The sequence below is a fragment of the Pleurodeles waltl genome, chromosome 3_2 (genome assembly GCF_031143425.1).
Source record: "Pleurodeles waltl isolate 20211129_DDA chromosome 3_2, aPleWal1.hap1.20221129, whole genome shotgun sequence".
Taxonomy (NCBI): Eukaryota; Metazoa; Chordata; class Amphibia; order Caudata; family Salamandridae; genus Pleurodeles; species Pleurodeles waltl.
The window spans coordinates 215,294,748-215,314,583 of NC_090441.1; the positions used below are offsets into that span (position 1 = coordinate 215,294,748).

At 48.6% G+C, this 19,836-nt stretch overlaps 1 protein-coding gene across 1 annotated transcript in view; it reads left to right on the forward strand.

The window, feature by feature from the left end:
- The window catches only part of LOC138286711 (E3 ubiquitin-protein ligase TRIM39-like), a 321,119-nt gene that overhangs the window by 20,415 nt on the left and 280,868 nt on the right, over positions 1–19,836 (forward strand). The window contains exon 2 of the mRNA XM_069227216.1: positions 2,815–2,910. Coding sequence (XP_069083317.1) covers positions 2,815–2,910 — 96 coding nt within the window. The remainder of the gene's footprint in view (positions 1–2,814; positions 2,911–19,836) is intronic.

A 19,836-nucleotide genomic window follows, 5' to 3' on the forward strand; every position in this document is an offset into this window, starting at 1 on the left:
TCTCTCTTCTACCTTTCCCAGCCAAGGTAATAGAAAAGACCGTCAACAAACAGCTGACCACCTTCCTGGAAGACAACAACCTGCTCGACCCTTCACAAACTGGATTCCGAACCAACCACAGCACGGAAACCGCCCTCATCTCAGTCACAGACGACATCAGAACCCTGATGGACAACGGTGAAACAGTCGCCCTCATTCTCCTCGACCTCTCGGCTGCCTTTGACACCGTCTGTCACCGCACCCTAATCACCCGCCTACGCTCCACCGGGATCCAAGGCCAGGCCCTGGACTGGATCACCTCCTTCCTCGCTAACCGCTCCCAAAGAGTTTACCTCCCTCCGTTTCGCTCAGAACCCACCAAGATCATCTGCGGCGTACCTCAAGGCTCATCGCTCAGCCCGACACTCTTCAATGTCTACATGAGCCCCCTCGCCGACATCGTACGCAAGCACGACATCATCATCACCTCCTACGCCGACGACACCCAACTTGTACTCTCCCTCACCAAGGACCCCGCCAGCGCCAAGACCAACCTACAAGAGGGTATGAAGGACGTCGCAGATTGGATGAGGCTCAGCCGCCTAAAGCTGAACTCTGAAAAAACGGAAGTCCTCATCCTCGGCAACACCCCGTCCGCCTGGGACGACTCCTGGTGGCCCACGGCCCTCGGCACCGCACCGACCCCCGCAGACCACGCCCGCAACCTCAGCTTCATCTTGGACCCTCTTCTCACCATGACCAAGCAAGTCAACGCCGTGTCCTCCGCCTGCTTCCTCACTCTCCGCATGCTCCGCAAGATCTTCCGCTGGATCCCCGCCGACACCAGAAAAACCGTGACCCACGCCCTTGTCACGAGTCGCCTGGACTACGGCAACACCCTCTACGCCGGGACCACCGCCAAACTCCAAAACCGCCTGCAACGCATCCAAAACGCCTCGGCCCGCCTCATCCTCGACGTACCCCGCAACAGCCACATCTCCGCACACCTGAGACACCTGCATTGGCTCCCAGTCAGCAAAAGGATCACCTTCCGTCTTCTCACCCACGCACACAAAGCCCTCCACAACAAGGGACCGGAATACCTCAACAGACGCCTCAGCTTCTACGTCCCCACCCGCCCCCTCCGCTCCGCTGGCCTCGCACTTGCTGCCGTCCCTCGCACCCGCCGCTCCACGGCGGGTGGGAGATCTTTCTCCTTCCTGGCGGCCAAGACCTGGAACTCCCTCCCCACCAGCCTCAGGACCACCCAGGACCACTCCGCTTTCCGGAGACTCCTAAAGACTTGGCTGTTCGAGCAGCGATAACCCCCCCTTTCCCCCCTAGCGCCTTGAGACCCGCACGGGTGAGTAGCGCGCTTTATAAATGTTAATGATTTGATTTGAACAACAACCAAAATATAACAGTCTTTGGGGGTCATTCCGACCCTGGCGGTCCATGACCGCCAGGGCCGGGGACCATGGAAGCACCGCCAACAGGCTGGCGGTGCTTCCAGGGCCATTCTGACCGCGGCGGTAAAGCCGCGGTCAGAAAAGGGGAACCGGCGGTTTCCCGCCGGTTTTCCCCTGGCCCAGGGAATCCTCCATGGCGGCGCTGCTTGCAGCGCCGCCATGGGGATTCCGATCCCCTTCCCGCCAGCCTGTTTCTGGCGGTTTTCACCGCCAGAAACAGGATGGCGGGAACGGGTGTTGTGGGGCCCCTGGGGGCTCCTGCACTGCGCATGCCAGCGGCATGGGCAGTGCAGGGGCCCCCTAACAGGGCCCCATGTAGATTTTCACTGTCTTGCCACTGCACCCGTCGCACCCCTGCAACTCCGCCGGCTCCATTCGGAGCCGGCTTCCTTGTTGCAGGGTCTTTCCCGCTGGGCCGGCGGGCGCCCTTTTGGCGGTCGCCCGCCGGCCCAGCGGAAAAGACAAAATGACCCCTGCGGTCTTTTGACCACGGAGCGGTCTTTCGACGGGGGAACTTTGGCCAAAGTTGGAATGACCCCCTTTATGTCCAAATAACCAAGTAAGTCCAGACGTCTTTTATAGATTAAGGGGGTCAAACCGCGGTGAAAACCGCCAGAATCAGGCTGGCGGGAAGGGGGTTGGAATCCCCATGGCGGCGCTGCAAGCAGGGCCGCCATGGAGGATTCCCTGGGCCACGGGAAAACCGGCGGGAAACCACCGGTTCCCCTTTTCTGACCGCGGCTTTACCGCCGCGGTCAGAATGGCCCTGGAAGCACCGCCAGCCTGTTGGCAGTGCTTCCGTGGTCCCCGGGTCGGAATGACCCCCTAAATCTTTATTCTTTTTCCAGTAAACAGCATAAGACCCAGCAAGGCAGCCAACACGTTTCACTGTTGTATCACAATCTTCACCAGGGCTGCAATTATTAAAAACTTGTTTTTATATACTATTAAAAACATAGGATTTATACAATATACACTAAAAGCAGGTGGAAACCCATTGAGGAAAAATGTCTAAAACAAATCATATCAAATATACAAAAGGAACAGACCTTACAAAAGCTAAACTATAAAGAGCAAATCGATTATGTTTGTGTGAAAAATTATTTTACAGTACAAACAGACTTAAAATCTGTAGATGTGTGGCGTGGTGCTTTCATTTCAGGTAGGTGGGGCTGATGCTTCTAACTTGGAAAACTGTGACTAAATCTTACAAATCAAGATATGTATGACTGGTAATTAAAATGCGAATATGTGACTGGTGTTTAAAATTTGCATATGTGTGGATCACGATGTAGTGTTTATTATCAAGTGATCAACTTCACTTTAGAGATTTACATTTGTCACTTGTGCACTTTCCTCTCTGCAGGTGAAGCTCCAGGACTGGCTGTGTCCTCTGAGGAAAGAGATGGGATACGTTCTGGAATCTAAACTCAGGGAAGAGGAACAGTACACCACCATGAGGGTGAGTGGCAGCTGTGAGTCCTGTGCAGTTACAGATCTATCATTGTGTATGTGCAGGTCTGTGTATGTGACTCTCTAGGTTAGAAATGCAGGGATGCCAATGGTCCACCCTCGAGCCTGGGTGGTGCCTCCACCAGGTAAAAGTACTGGCTGGAAAGCCATGGTCCGGGGAGTTTGGGGCCTAGAGCGTTCCAAGGGTCTTTCTCAAAGAAGCAAAACAAGAATTACTCTCCCAACCTTTACGCAGTAATCACATAGTTACATGACCTGTGTTGGAGTAAGTATGCATGGACCATAAGCATCTGGTTGTGTGTCCATGCAGACATGTGTCTATTTATTTGAGTGCATGTGTCTTTTAGTGTGTTTTTGTGTGCAGTGGCAGCTGCCACTCAACGGGGGTGACTGGGGTAAAGGGGGTAGCACGGGGTTTGGAAAAAGGAGTTATTGATGGGTTTATGGAGAAAGGTTGGACCAGCTGAGGTCCTGCATCAGTGATTAGTTCATGTTCTTGATGGGTTTAGAAGAACTGAGGTGCAACATCAGTGATTGTTTCCTCTTCTTGATGCTGAGATCCACAGTCAGTGACTTCCTGTTCTTGATGTGTCTATATTAATGCTTGGATCAGCTGAGAACCAGTGTCAGTGATTATTTCATGAGTCTGGCTGTAGCACATCATGGGAAGCTGGGTTCCAGTGGATGCCTATGGGTTGCAGCATTTCTTTTGCCACCCATAGGGAGCCCATGCAAAGGCTTCTATAGGACTGCCATTGCAGCCTGTGTGAAAAGGCGCATGCACCCTTTCACGGCCATTCACACTGCACCAGGATACTTATAAGTCCCCCCTGTAGCAGGCCCTCCTGCCCTGAGGGCAGAGTGCAGAGTACATGTGTGTGAGGGCACCCCTGCACTAGCAGAGGTGCCCCCACGACCTCCAGGGCCATTTTCCCAGACTTTGTGAGTGCGGGGATGCCATTTTATGCATGTACTGGACATAGATCACTACCTATGTCCAGCTACATAATGGCAATTCCAAACATAGGCATGTTTGGTATCAAACATGTTGGAGTCACACCCCAATGCTTTTGCAAGCATTGGTTGTATGATTCAATGCACTCTGGGGGCTCTGTAGAGTACTCCCATTATAACCATTACAGCCTTCTGAGGTTTTCCAGGCAGCCCCAGCTGCTGTCACCTCTCAGGCAGGTTTCTGCCCTCCTGTTGCTTGAGCTGCTCAAGCCCAGGAAGGCAGAACAAAGGATTTCCTTTGGGAGAGGGGTGTTACATCCTCTTCCTTTGGAAATAGGTGTTACAGGTTTGGGAGGGGTAGCCTCCCCAAACCTCTGGAAATGATTTGAAGGGCACAGATGGTGCCTTCCTTGCATAATCCAGTCTACACCAGTTCAGAGACCCCCAGTCCCTGCTCTGGCCCGAAATTGGAGAAAGGAAAGTGGAGTGACTACTCCCCTGTCCATCACCACCCCAGGGGTGGTGCTCAGAGCTTCTCCAGAGGGTCCCTGGGTTTTGCCATCTTGGATTCCAAGTTGGCAGGGAACTCTGGGAGCATCTGAGTGGCCAGTGTCAGCAGGTGACGTCAGAGCCCTCCCCTGATAGGTGCTTACATGTTTAGCTGACCAATCCCCCTTTCAGGGCTATTTAGGGTCTCTCTCTTGGGTGGTTCTTCAGATTCGGATTGCAAGATTCCAGCAGGAATCCTCTGCATCCTTTACTTCATCTTCTTAGCAAAGAAACTGCATCTGGACCCTCCAGGAACTCTTCAAACTGCTACAAAGAAGCAGAGCCGACTTCTGCAACATTGTATCTTCAGCTCCTGCCAGCAACTGCAACTATATCCAGGTCGTGCATCCTCCAAGGACAGCCTGCCTTCATTCTGTACCAGAAGAACGAAGGAATCTCCCTTGGAGTGAAGGAGTCACTCCCCTACTTCAGCAGGCACCCCTCTGCAGCGACGACCGGTGGCGTGGGTCCCCTCTCCTGATGTCTTGTGTGGATCCTGCATCACGGGTTGTGAACTGAAGTGGTCCCGACGGTCCTGACGTCCAACTGTCCAACTTTGGAGGAGGTAAGAGCTTGCCTTCCCACGCAAGACAATACCCACGGGCACCATGTGTTTTGCAGTTGCCAAGGCTTGTTGGCATCCTTCCACGAAGTTCTTCATGCACCATGTAGCTCCGGCCCCCAGCACTACTTCCTGTGACGCTCAGCTTCCTGTGTGGTTCTCCAGCAGTGTGGGACTATTTTTTGTAGTGCTGCATGGGCCTCCTTTTGCACCTTCTTTGTCCCCGTGCTGTGGGACTCCTGGGCACGCTGCCTGGTTTTCTGAGGGCTTTCTGAGTTGCTGAGGGCCCCCGTCTGACTCTCCTTCCTGGGTAGAGTCCACCAGGTCCCTCCTGGTCCCGGGCAGGGCCAGTGACACAAACCAGACTGCAATCATCCAGCGTGGGACATCCTCTGCACCAACCAGGAACCTGCATCCATCTTCTTGGGTGCAGTACTGACTGTTCTTCTTCACCGCTGGTTCCTCTTTTGCACCTTCATCCGGGTTAGCAGGGGCTTCTGTTCTCCCTGGACTCTTCAGTGCTTCTTGGACTTGGCCCCCTTCTTCCACAGGTCTTCAGGTCCAGGAATCTATTGTTGGTGTCTTGCAGTCTCTTCTGGTTCTTGCATAATCTTCTTTCTCGTGTTCTTGGGTATTCTAGGAAAGTTACTGTGATTTACTCCTGCTTTCCTGGGCTCTGGGGTGGGTTCTATTACTTACCTTTGATGTTTTCTAATACTCCCAGTGCCCATCTACACAATACACTTGCCTAGGCAGGAATCCGACATTCGCATTCCACTTTCTTAATATATGGTTTGTGTTCCCCCCTAGGCCCATTTCTAACTATTGTGACTTTCACTAATTGCACTGTTTTATGACTGTTTTTATGCCTATTTCTGCATACTAGGATATATCATTTGTGTATCACTTACCTCCTAAGGGAGTATAGTCTCTATGGTATTTTTTGGCATTTGTGTCACCAAAATAAAGTACCTTTATTTTCGTAACACTGAGTATTTTCTTTCATGTGTGTGATTATTGTGTGACTACAGTGGTATTGCATGAGCTTTGTATGTCTCCTAGTTAGGCCTTGGATGCTCATCCACAGCTACCCCTAGAAATCCTGGCTTCTAGACACTGCCTACACTACACTAATAAGGGATAACTGTACCGGGATTAAGGTGTAAGTACCTTAGGTACCCACTACAAACCACGCCAGCCTCCTACACTCACTCATACAGCATTTGCATATGTGTCCTCTAGAGGGCTCTAGCCCATACTTACTGCTGCTTTCTGACCAAAAGCCTATCCCTGTAAAACTGCACCCCTCAAGATGGAATAAGAAATAGAATCAGTAGAGTGCCCCGAGAGGGTACATACAGCTCTCCACTTTTTGAAGCACCCCAAGAAATATACCTCCACTTTGCCACCCACAGCACTTGTGCCGCGAGATAGTACAATTCTAGATCAGGGAATGCCATACTCTCCTTCATCTGTCAGAAGCTTAAGTTTGGCCAGTGCAGTTCTCTGCCTCTACGATTACATTTAGGAGTAATGCGTCCATTTATCCAATCACAGCTCTGGGTATCTGTCGTGGTAAAGCGCAGAGAAGTACGGCGATGTGGAGGTAGCGCCATCTTTCAGGGGCTATTCTACCCATTACAGAGAGGGGAGGTGTATGCCAAGATCATATAGATTGTCGTAGGGAGGACGGGGCTGCTTTAATATTTCCATTCAACAGTTCGATATATCGCAGCCCCAGGTATTTGAAAGCCCTTAGATTCTGTTGCATAGGCTCTCATTTTTCTAATGAGACTACTGGATTTTGAGCAGCAAGATCATCCACGGTGTGGGAGACTGAGTCTGACCCACTGTGGGTGACACCTGCCGCCCTAAATCCGGGTTTTGCTCTGGCTAACTAGCAGTGCCTCATCTCTACCAGAAGATAGGGATGATTGGGCAGCCGAGCGCATAACATATTAGGCTTCTCAGGGAAGTCGTGGTCACTCAGGTCGCATCCGGTTCTCTCATGCACACTTCGGTCTCATATATAAATAATAATGAGAAGCAGTATAAGTTTTAATGACTGGTTTAATAAAACAACTGCATTTTAGATAGCAAAGCGTGAGCTGCAATAACCAGGACGACACAACATGACAATATTAAAATGGAGACGAGGTGAAGCATAAGAATAACACTATCATATTGTCACTAGGATTTATGGACTATTTCCTATCTAAGTCATAATCTGAGCACAGCATGTTAAGCTCTAACTCTGCCTTTCAGTTTCCCCCGGGAGGACATCAACCCTCATACCTGAGCAAAGGCCTGTAGTCTGCGTTAGCATCTGCAGCGAAGCATTCAGCAATCAGCATACAGTCGTGGTTCCCTGGCTGGAATCTCCCTCTTAATGTGTAGTGGGACTAGGAAGTGTTTTTATAATAACACAGATGATGTTCTAAGAAAATGTCCCTACGTAAGGATGTGTATTTTCTACAAATGTTGGAGACTAAACTTCTACCACGTTCACCGGCAATGTACCAAACTGTAGCCTTGATTGAAGCACAAAGTTATCAAGAATTTCTTGTTTGAGAATAAAACAAGACCGTAAAGTTGCCCTAAGTGGGAAGGGTATGCCCCGACGTGGGTCCCTTGCTCGCTGCACCACTGGATTCAAGCTAGCCTGGCTGATGAAGGGAGGTACCCCGAAACTGGTCCCAGGATGCTTGTTTCCGGTCCAGGGAGGACCTGGCTTGGCAGTTCAGACTGGACTGTTCCCATGAGGAACAGGGTCAAGACTGATTTGCATCTGGCTGGGTCCAAACTGGGGTGGCATGGTGAGCAAAAGAACGATGGATGAAACCCAGATCTGTGACTGGGGTGAGTGGTTGAAAACTTTCAGCACTCTGTTCATCATCCCCTTGTGTGTGTATAGCAGGCCACCTGTTCCTCATCGCCGCTCTTCTTAAGCAGTGTCACACATTGCTAGCAGGAGTTAGCATGGTATTTAACATTCATCATACAGCGCTGTGAATATGGGAGCCAATTCAGCTAAACAATCTGCGTAAACTTCAATGGAGACACCGTCGGACCCTGGCACTACTCTTCCGGCTCGGGATTTAATAGCACCTGCACTTCCTGAACCCATGTGCCCCACTCAAGAAGGCCGCTTCCTCACTGGCCAGTCTACGTGTTGTAGCCAGAAGGACAAAGGGACTGATTTATACTTTGGTGGACAGGTTACCCCATCACAACGGTGAAGGACATCCCGTCCTCCGAAATATAAATCCCACTAATTCCCATGGGATTTATATTTTGGCGGACGGGGTATCCGTCGCTGTTGTGATGGAGTAACCTGTCCACTGAAATCTAACTGAGACCAATAGCCGTGCCATGCTTGTCTATCACGGGCATCCCACACGGCATCTAGGTGTGTATAACAGGCCCTGAAAGTTGCATGGATTTCTTTCTCTAACTGCCCCCCACAATTTTGTGTCCTTAACATTGAGGAGCCTTTCTCATAGGATTAGCTGTCCTTCCAGCCAATCTCCCAGTTTTATCTCTTTCTTAATTCTCCTTGGTGATGTAGCTATGAGAGTCATATCCTTTTAACAGGTCTATCATTTCTGATAACTTTCCTCTCTCTTCACCCAACTTGTGTCTGGCATCCTGGTAACTCACAATCATGTTCTCTAGCTTGTAAAAGATGTTGTGTTGGTTAAGAATCTTAGGCCAGATGTGTGAAGGCTTTTTGCAGTCGCAAAGGTTTGATAAAAAGATTGGAAAAAGGGCTTTTGCTACATATGAAACCCAAATTGCTATTCGGGAACAGACTGCTGAATCACAATTTGGGTTTGCCGCTACATATCGAATCGATATTTGCAAGGGGAGTGTTATGGCGTTCCCTTCTTATAGTGTGCAACCCCGTGTCTGGACCCTTCGAATCATCTTACCTCCAGGGACTGCACACAAAATATAATGGATCGGAAGTGATATAGGGCCAGATGTATCATCCATTTTTGCATTCACAAACGGTGCAAATGGCCATACGAGCCCGTTTAGAGAATCGCAAATTGAATCTAAATAAGAAATCGCAAATAAGGAATCCTTATTTGCAATTTCTAAACCACATGTAACAAGCAATTCCTTAATGCGAATTGGGCATTAAGGAATCCCTATTAATACCAAGTTGAACTTGGTGGTAACCATGTGCCAATTTTAAAAATGCATTAAAAATGCATTTTTAAAATTGACATGTAATGCACATATGCCCCTTTGGCATGTCCTTAAAAAAATTCTTGGGGTGCAGCAGAGGGGGACTAAGGCCCCCAGCACCCTGGGGTTTGCATTTCCCAAATTTGCGAATTCCAGTTAGGAATTTGCTATTTGGGAAATGCAAAAAATTTGCAAATATGGGCCTACAGGGGAATGGGGCCGGTATTGCAATTTGCGATTCGGTAATAGCATTTGTGATTTTTAAGAAATCTCTATTACTGAATCGCAAATATGATACATAGCATTTTGCTACTCAGAAATAGCGATTTCTTAAAAATCGCTATTACCGAATTGCAAAAGGCTTTTCTGATACATCTGGCTCAGTCCCTGGCATAGACCTTGGTTCTCCCCACTGGACCCGTTTCGCAACTGGGGTGTTGAATAGATGCAATCACTTAAATAAAGTAATCCAGTCACATATGACAGACACTGATCTACTTTATAAAGCTTTACTCAGAATTAATCCAAGTACTGAATTTAGCCATAAGCAAGTCCGCTCGTACATGAAGTACAGCAAGATTCAATACAAAACCGGGCATAGATTTGCTTTCATAGGATGGGGAAAGGGTCTCATGTAGGAGAAATCATTCTTTTGTATTGCATACATTTGCTACATTAGTGTGATGTTCTCATGGGCTCATCGAGTAAGGATTGAGACACAAGAGATGCATCAGCTTACTATCAAGGTTACTCTCACTGATACCTTGCGAAGCCTCATTGTTCAGAGAAAGACACATTTTACCCCAGTTCTTGTCTGGGACAGGTGTGTCTTTGGAAGAGTGCGTTCTCCTCACATCTTTATCACAGCTTACGTTCGAAGCCTACGATTGTTCATGCCATGCAACAAGAATCAGGTCTGATCACAAGATATCTAAACACGTTGGCGGCAAGATAGCGTCTATTTGCTAAGTTAGCCCAAAGCAGTAAAATAAATAAATAATTTTCCAGTTTTGTGATGACTCTTGTAATCCTCACTCCATCAGTCCACGGCATCTTCACAGATCAGTAGTCATCAGTCACTGATTTTTGTTGTTACCTCCTCCAACTCTGGATCCCTTTATAGAGGCCATCTTGTAGATTCTCTAACTCCACATTGTTTTGTTTTCTCTTCCTTGATTCATGTTTTCTACAGTTTACTTTATCTGTTGATGAAATTCAGCCACAAAGTTTGAGTGAAAGACAAACGCATGTGGCGCATATTAGAATCAGAAGCAGAGGTGTTAATAGCAGCTTAAGCACTCCCCCCTACACTACCTAGCCATGCACCGACCTTCGCAAAACCCCTTCCAGTGGAATGAAGCAATGAACCTACTCCTTCCCAGGCACCCGTCTCTTCTCGATCATGTAATTCAGAGTTCACATTTGTGATATTAGTAATATAGCGATCAAGCTTGTCGTCTACTTTAGAAATGGATGCACAACACTCATGAGTATTGGGTCACGTAGCAGACTGTGCCTTCTTTTCCTTTAAGCTTGTCTAGAGCAAGCCGATTGTGCAGGACCATGGCTTTCACAGCGAGCAGCTCCTTGTCAATCACTGTTAAAGCAGCAGAAGTGTTGGCATCTAGGGGATCTACTAGCGTGGAAAGATTCCTGATCTTGACGTCATTCAGAGCTACTCCCTTCGATGGGATCAGCGCTCCAAATATATCACCTAATATCTGCCCAATACCTCTTTTATTTGGTATCAGGTATGTGTCTGGTCGGCTTTCTAGGGTCATTTGTATGGTAAGTCTTAGGAAACACGCAGGCCACGTAACAACTACCTGTCTAATTGTGCAGCAACTGGAAATAAGTTGATTTGTCTTTAATACGTACATCTAGAGCCTCGATCTACAACTAACTTATTATGATCACACTCACTCCATCCAACGTCTTCAACCGTCTCATTTCCTTCTCGCCTCTGAACATTCCTCTCTTGTCCAAGTTTAAACTCAGTCTCGGATGATGATTCTCCTTTCCTTCTGGCTCCTCCTTCACGCTCCCTCTTACCTCCTTCCCCTTCCTTGCCTTTTATTCTTCACTGTAAGGAAATGCCTCCTTGGCATGGTTACCCCCTGACCTTTTGCCTTTGCTGATGCCAAGTTATGATTTGAAAGTGTGCTGGGACCCTGCTAACCAGGCCCCAGCACCAGTGTTCTTTTCCTAAACTGTACCTTTGTCTCCACAATTGGCACAACCCTGGCACCCAGGTAAGTCCCTTGTAACTGGTACCCCTGGTACCAAGGGCCCTGATGCCAGGGAAGGTCTCTAAGGGCTGCAGCATGTCTTATGCCACACTGGGGACCCCTCACTCAGCACATGCACACTGCTTGCCAGCTTGTGTGTGCTGGTGGGGAGAAAAGGACTAAGTCGACATGGCACTCCCCTCAGAGTGCCATGCCAACCTCACACTGCCTGTGGCATAGGTAAGTCACCCCTCTAGCAGGCCTTACAGCCCTAAGGCAGGTGCACTATACCACAGGTGAGGGCATAGGTGCATGAGCACTATGCCCCTACAGTGTCTAAGCAAAACCTTAGACATTGTAAGTGCAGGGTAGCCATAAGAGTATATGGTCTGGGAGTCTGTAATACACGAACTCCACAGCACCATAATGGCTACACTGAAAACTGGGAAGTTTGGTATCAAACTTCTCAGCACAATAAATGCACACTGATGTCAGTGAACATTTTATTGTGAAATACACTCAGAGGGCATCTTAGAGATGCCCCCTGAAAACATACCCGACTTCCAGAGTGGGCTGACTAGTTTTTGCCAGCCTGCCACACACCAGACATGTTGCTGGCCACATGGGGAGAGTCCCTTTGTCACTCTGTGGCCAGGAACAAAGCCTGTACTGGGTGGAGGTGCTTCTCACCTCCCCCTTCAGGAACTGTAACACCTGGCGGTGAGCCTCAAAGACTCACCCCCTTTGTTACAGTGCCACAGGGCACCCCAGCTAGTGGCGATGCCCGCCCCTCCGGCCACTGTCCCCACTTTTGGCGGCAAGGCCGGAGGAGATAATGAGAAAAACAAGGAGGAGTTACTCTCCAGTCAGGACAACCCCTAAGGTGTCCTGAGCTGAGGTGAATATGACTTTTAGAAGTCCTCCATCTTGCAGATGGAGGATTCCCCCAATAGGATTAGGGATGTGACCCCCTCCCCACCGGGAGGAGGCACAAAGAGGGTATAGCCACCCTCAGGGCTAGTAGCCATTGGCTACTAACCTTCCAGACCTAAACACACCCCTAAATTGAGTATTTAGAGCCCCCCAGAACCTAGGAAGATAGATTCCTGCAACCTGAAGATGAAGAAGAACTGCTAACCTGAAGCCCTGCAGAGAAGACAGAGACACCAACTGCTTTGGCCCCAGCCTCCCGGCCTGTCTCCCCACTTTGAGAAAAACTGCAACAGCGACACGTCCCCCAGGGTCCAGCGACCTCTGAAGCCTCAGAGGACTACCCTGCATCTAAAAGGACCAAGAAACTCCAGAGGACAGCGGCCCTGTTCAACAAACCTGACCCCCGGGTCTTCCCATTGAATCCTATTGCAAACCCGACGCCTGTTTGCACTCTGCACCCGGCCGCCCCTGTGCCGCTGAGGATGTACTTTCTGTGCCTGCTTGTGTCCCCCCCAGTGCCCTACAAAACCCCCCTGGTCTGCCCTCCGAAGTCGCTGGTACTTACCTGCTGGCAGACTGGAACCAGGGCACCCCTATTTCCATTGAAGCCTATGTGTTTTGGGCACCACTTTGACCTCTGCACCTGACCGGCCCTGAGCTGCTGGTGTGGTAACTTTGTGGTTGCCCTGAACTCCCAACGGTGGGCTACCTTGGACCCAACTTTGAACCCTGTAAGTGCTTTACTTACCTGTGAACCTAACAAATACTTACCTCCCCCAGGAACTGTTGATTTTTAGTGTCCAATTTTGAAATAGTTTATTGCCATTTTTGCCAAAACTGTACATGCTATTGTGATAATTCAAAGTTCCTAAGATACCTGAGTGAAATACCTTACATTTAAAGTATTGATTGTAAATCTTGAACCTGTGGTTCTTAAAATAAACTAAGAAAATATATTTTTCTCTATAAAAACCTATTGGCCTGGAATTGTCTTTGAGTGTGTGTTCCTCATTTATTGCCTGTGTGTGTACAACAAATGCTTAACACTACCCTCTGATAAGCCTACTGCTCGACCACACTACCACAAAATAGAGCATTAGAATTATCTCTTTTTGCCACTATCTTACCTCTAAGGGGAACCCTTGGACTCTGTGCACACTATTTCTTATTTTGAAATAGTATATACAGAGCCAACTTCCTACATTGGGGGATGAGCGGTGGGGTACAAGACTTTGCATTTGCTGGACTACTCAGTCAATACCTGATCACACAACTAAAATTCCAAACATTGTCATTAGAAACTGATTTTTGAAATTTGAGCTATTTTTCTAAATTTTTAAAAGTCCTGCTAGGGCCTTGTGTTAGTCCCTGTTAGCATTTCTTTTAGAGTTTAAAAGTTTTGTAAAAGTTTGGATTAAGTTCTAGAGATAGTTTTAGATTCTTAAAAAGTATTCCAACTTTTAGAGAAATAATGTCTGCTGCAGAAGAGATGGTGGTGGAGCTCAACCTCACCCCTTACCTGCATCTTAGGATGTCAGAGTTAAGGACTCTCTGCAAAATCAAAAAGATAAAAACTGGTTCAAACTCTACTAAAGTACAGCTCCAAGAGCTCTTGGCAGAGTTTCCTATAAACAACCCCTCTGATGATGTCCTCGCAGAGGGGGAAACTAGTGATGGGGAGGAAAATTTCCCACCTCCAGTCCTAGATAGGGAACTCAGGGTTCCTCAAACCTGTCTCCACAAGTGATAGTCAGAGATGTTGCTTCTCTCACAGGAGAGTCCAACAGCTCTGCAAGCATTGAGGGCAGCCTCAATGACGATGGCCTCCTGCCAGCCAGGTTGGCCAAAAGATTGGCTTTGGAGAGACAGCTCCTAGCCATAGAAAGGGAAAGACAAGAGATGGGCTTAGCTCCCATCAATGGTGGCAGCAATTTAAATAGGGTCAGAGATACTCCTGACATGCTAAAGATCCCCAAAGGGATTGTAACTAAATATGAAGATGGTGAAGACATCACCAAATGGTTCACAGCTTTTGAGAGGGCTTGCGCAACCAAAAAAGTAAACAAATCTCACTGGGGTGCTCTCCTTTGGGAAATGTTCAATGGAAAGTGTAGGGATAGACTCCTAACACTCTCTGGAAAAGATGCAGAATCCTATGACCTCATGAAGGCTACCCTGATTGAGGGCTTTGGATTCTCAACTGAGGAGTATAGAATTAGGTTCAGGGGGGCTCAAAAATCCTCGAGCCAGACCTGGGTTGATTTTGTTGACTTTCAGTCAAAACACTGGATGGTTGGATTAATGGCAGTGGTGTAAATGATTATGATGGGCTGTACAATCTGTTTATGAAAGAACACCTTTTAAGTAATTGTTTCAATTATAAACTGCATCAGCATCTGGTAGACCCAGGTCCAATTTCTCCCCAAGAATTGGGAAAGAAGGCAGACCATTGGGTCAAGACCAGGGTGACCAAGACTTCCACAGGGGGTGACCAAAAGAAAGGGGTCACAAAGACTCCCCAGGGGAAGAGTGTTGAGACATCCAAGGGTAAAAGTAAAGAGTCTTCTACAGGGCCCCAAAAACCTGCTCAGGAGGGAGGGTCCAAAGCCTCTTCACAATCTAATTTTGGGTACAAGGGTAAAAACTTTGATCCCAAAAAGGCCTGGTGTCGTAACTGTAATCAGCAAGGACACCAAACTGGAGACAAGGCCTGTCCCAAGAAAGGTTCCACTTCAACTTCTACTCCAGTTAGCAGTGGAATAGCCAGTCTCCAGGTGGGATCAACAGTGTGCCCATAGCAAATCAGGGTTCACACTGAAGCTACATTAGTTTCTGAGGGTGGGGTGGATTTAGCCACACTGGCTGCCTGGCCCCCTAATATGCAAAAATACAGGCAGCAACTTTTAATTAATGGGACTAGTGTAGAAGGCCTGAGGGATACAGGTGCCAGTGTCACCATGGTGACAGACAAACTGGTTTCCCCAGGACAATACCTGACTGGACACCAACGCTGACAATCAGACTAAAGTACATCCCATGGCTATGGTAACTTTAGAATGGGAAGGGGTCTCTGGCCTGAAACAGGTAGTAGTCTCCTCAAATATCCCAGTAGACTGTTTGCTTGGAAACAACCTGGAGTCCTCAGCATGGGGTGAGGTAGAACTCAAAACCCATGCAGCCATGCTGGGTATCCCTGAACTGGTGTGTGTCAAGACAAGGGCACAGTGCAAAGCTCAGGGTGAAAAAGAGGTTTTGGAGCCTGCAATAATGGCCCAACCCTCCAAGAGAAAAGCAAAGAATACTGGGGAACCAGCTTCAACACAACAAAAGAAAAAGAACCTCTCTTTCCAGGAAGAAGTTCTGTCCTCTGAGGGAACTGAGCCCATGGAGTTAGAACCTTATCAGGTTGAACTCTTAGGCCCAGGGGGACCCACAATGGAACAGTTGTGTAAGAGGCAAGAAACCTGTCCCTCTCTTGAAGGCCTCAGGCAGCAAGCTGCTGAGGAAACTAAAGGAAAAATCACTGGAACACATAGGGTCTATTGGGAAGATGGACTCCTCTACACTGAGGCAAGAGATCCCAAACCTGGTGCCACTAGGAGAGTGGTAGTGCCTCAGGAGTTTAGGAAGTTCATTCTGACCTTAGCCCATGATATTCCACTTGCTGGGCATTTGGGACAAACCAAGACTTGGGAGAGGTCAGTCAACCATTTCTATTGGCCCAACATGTCCCAGAAAGTAAAGGAGTTTTGTGTCTCCTGTTCCACCTGTCAAGCCTGTGGTAAGACAGGTGGCCTTCCAAAGGCCCCCCTCATTCCACTTACAGTGGTGGGGGTCCCCTTTGAAAGAGTGGGTGTGACATAGTGGGTCCACTTGAACCTCCCACAGCCTCAGGGAACCAGTACATACTAGTAATAGTGGATCATTGTAGGAGGCTGGACTGGCTTGTAGTGAGTACCAAGGGGTACTTGCACCTTGCACCAGGCCCAGTTATCCCTTATTAGTGTATAGGGTGTCTAGCAGCATAGGCTGATAGATAATGGTAGCTTAGCAGAGCAGCTTAGGCTGAACTAGGAGACGAGTGAAGTTCCTACAGTACCACTAGTGTCATATGCACAATATCATAAGAAAACACAATACACAGATATACTAAAAATAAAGGTACTTTATTTTTATGACAATATGCCAAAGTATCTCAGAGTGTACGCTCAGTATGAGGATAGCAAATATACACAAGATATATGTACACAATACCAAAATATGCAGTAATAGTATTAGAAAACAGTGCAAACAATGTATAGTTACAATAGGATGCAATGGGGACACATAGGGATAGGGGCAACACAAACCATATACTCCAAAAGTGGAATGCGAACCACGAATGGACCCCAAACCTATGTGACCTTGTAGAGGGTCGCTGGGACTATTAGAAAATAGTGAGGGTTAGAAAAATAGCCCACCCCAAGACCCTGAAAAGTGAGTGCAAAGTGCACTAAAGTTCCCCAAAGGACATAGAAGTCGTGATAGGGGAATTCTGCAGGAAAGACACAAACCAGCAATGCAACAACGATGGATTTCCAGTCGAGGGTACCTGTGGAACAAGGGGACCAAGTCCAAAAGTCACAAGCAAGTCGGAGATGGGCAGATGCCCAGGAAATGCCAACTGTGGGTGCAAAGAAGCTGCTACTGGACAGTAGAAGCTGAAGGTTCTGCAGGAACGACAAGGGCTAGAGACTTCCCCTTTGGAGGATGGATCCCCCATGCCGTGTAGAGTCGTGCAGAAGTGTTTTCCTGAAGAAAGACTGCCAAAAAGCCTCGCTAGCTGCAAATCGTGCAGTTAGGGTTTTTGGATGCTGCTGTGGTCCAGGAGGGACCAGGAATTCGCCAATTGCGTCTGGGGACAGAGGGGGCGTCGAGCAAGACAAGGAGCCCTCTCAGAAGCAGACAGCACCCGCAGAAGTGCCAGAACAGGCACTATGAAGTGTAGTGAAACGGTGCTCACCCGAAGTTGCACAAAGGAGTCCCACGCCGCCGGAGGACAACTTAGGAGGTCGTGCAATGCAGGTTAGAGTGCCGTGGACCCAGGCTGGACTGTGCACAAAGGATTTCTGCCGGAAGTGCACGGAGGCCGGAGTAGCTGCAAAAGTCGCGGTTCCCAGCAATGCAGTCTGGCGTAGGTAGGCAAGGACTTACCTCCACCAAACTTGGACTGAAGAGTCACTGGACTGTGGGAGTCACTTGGACAGAGTTGCTGGATTCAAGGGACCTCGCTCGTCGTGCTGAGAGGAGACCCAGGGTACCGATGATGCAGTTCTTTGGTGCCTGCGGTTGCAGGGGGACGATTCCGTCGACCCACAGGAGATTTCTTCGGAGCTTCTAGTGCAGAGAGGAGGCAGACTACCCCCACAGCATGCACCACCAGGAAAACAGTCAAGAAGGCGGCAGGATCAGCGTTACAGAGTTGCAGTAGTCGTCTTTGCTACTTTGTTGCAGTTTTGCAGGCTTCCAGCGCGGTCAGCAGTCGATTCCTTGGCAGAAGGTGAAGAGAGAGATGCAGAGGGACTCGGATGAGCTCTTGCATTCGTTATCTAAGGAATCCCCAGAGACAGAGACCCTAAATAGCCAGAAAAGAGGGTTTGGCTACCTAGGAGAGAGGATAGGCTAGCAACACCTGAAAGAGCCTATCAGAAGGAGTCTCTGACGTCACCTGGTGGCACTGGCCACTCAGAGCAGTCCAGTGTGCCAGCAGCACCTCTGTTTCCAAGATGGCAGAGGTCTGGAGCACACTGGAGGAGCTCTGGACACCTCCCAGGGGAGATGCAGGTCAGGGGAGTGGTCACTCCCCTTTCCTTTGTCCAGTTTCGCGCCAGAGCAGGGCTAAGGGGTCCCTGAACCGGTGTAGACTGGCTTATGCAGAAATGGGCACCATGTGTGCCCATGAAAGCATTTCCAGAGGCTGGGGGCGGCTACTCCTCCCCTGCCTTCACACCATTTTCCAAAGGGAGAGGGTGTAACACCCTCTCTCAGAGGAAGTCCTTTGTTCTGCCATCCTGGACCAAGCCTGGCTGGGCCCCAGGAGGGCAGAAACCTGTCTGAGGGGTTGGCAGCAGCAGCTGCAGTGAAACCCCGGGAAAGGCAGTTTGGCAGTACCAGGGTCTGTGCTACAGACCACTGGGATCATGGGATTGTGCCAACTATGCCAGGATGGCATAGAGGGGGCAATTCCATGATCATAGACATGTTACATGGCCATATTCGGAGTTACCATTGTGAAGCTACATATAGGTAGTGGCCTATATGTAGTGCACGCGTGTAATGGTGTCCCCGCACTCACAAAGTCCGGGGAATTGGCCCTGAACAATGTGGGGGCACCTTGGCTAGTGCCAGGGTGCCCTCACACTAAGTAACTTTGCACCTAACCTTTACCGGGTAAAGGTTAGACATATAGGTGACTTATAAGTTACTTAAGTGCAGTGTAAAATGGCTGTGAAATAATGTGGATGTTATTTCACTCAGGCTGCAGTGGCAGGCCTGTGTAAGAATTGTCAGAGCTCCCTATGGGTGGCAAAAGAAATGCTGCAGCCCATAGGGATCTCCTGGAACCCCAATACCCTGGGTACCTCAGTACCATATACTAGGGAATTATAAGGGTGTTCCAGTAAGCCAATGTAAATTGGTAAAATTGGTCACTAGCCTGTTAGTGACAATTTGAAAGAAATGAGAGAGCATAACCACTGAGGTTCTGGATAGCAGAGCCTCAGTGAGACAGTTAGTCATAACACAGGTAACACATTCAGGCACACTTATGTGCACTGGGGCCCTGGCTGGCAGGGTCCCAGTGACACATACAACTAAAACAACATATATACAGTGAAAAATGGGGGTAACATGCCAGGCAAGATGGTACTTTCCTACAATCATGCTACTAGATACCCTGAAGCAATTCCCCTTAGTTCCACTACTGCCCATGCAGTAGCTAAAGCACTCATTGGTATCTTTACCAGAGTGGGATTTCCTAAGGAGGTGGTGTCTGACAGGGGTACCAAATTCATGTCAGCATACCTGATGCACATGTGGAATGAGTGTGGGGTGACTTACAAATTCACCACACCATACCATCCACAAACCAATGGTCTTGTGGAAAGATTCAACAAGACATTGAAGAGCATGATCATGGGGCTCCCTGAAAAGATCAAAAGGAGATGGGATGTCCTCTTGCCATGTCTGCTTTTCGCCTACAGAGAGGTACCTCAGAAGGGAGTAGGGTTTTCCCTCTTTGAACTTCTGTTTGGCCATCCTGTAAGGGGACCACTAGCTCTTGTAAAAGAAGGCTGGGAGAGACCTCTTCATGAGCCTAAACGAGATATAGTGGACTATGTACTAGGCCTACGTTCCAGGATGGCAGAGTACATAGAAAAGGCAAGTAAAAACCTTGAGGCCAGCCAACAACTCCAGAAGATGTGGTATGACCAAAAGGCTGCCATGGTTGAGTTTC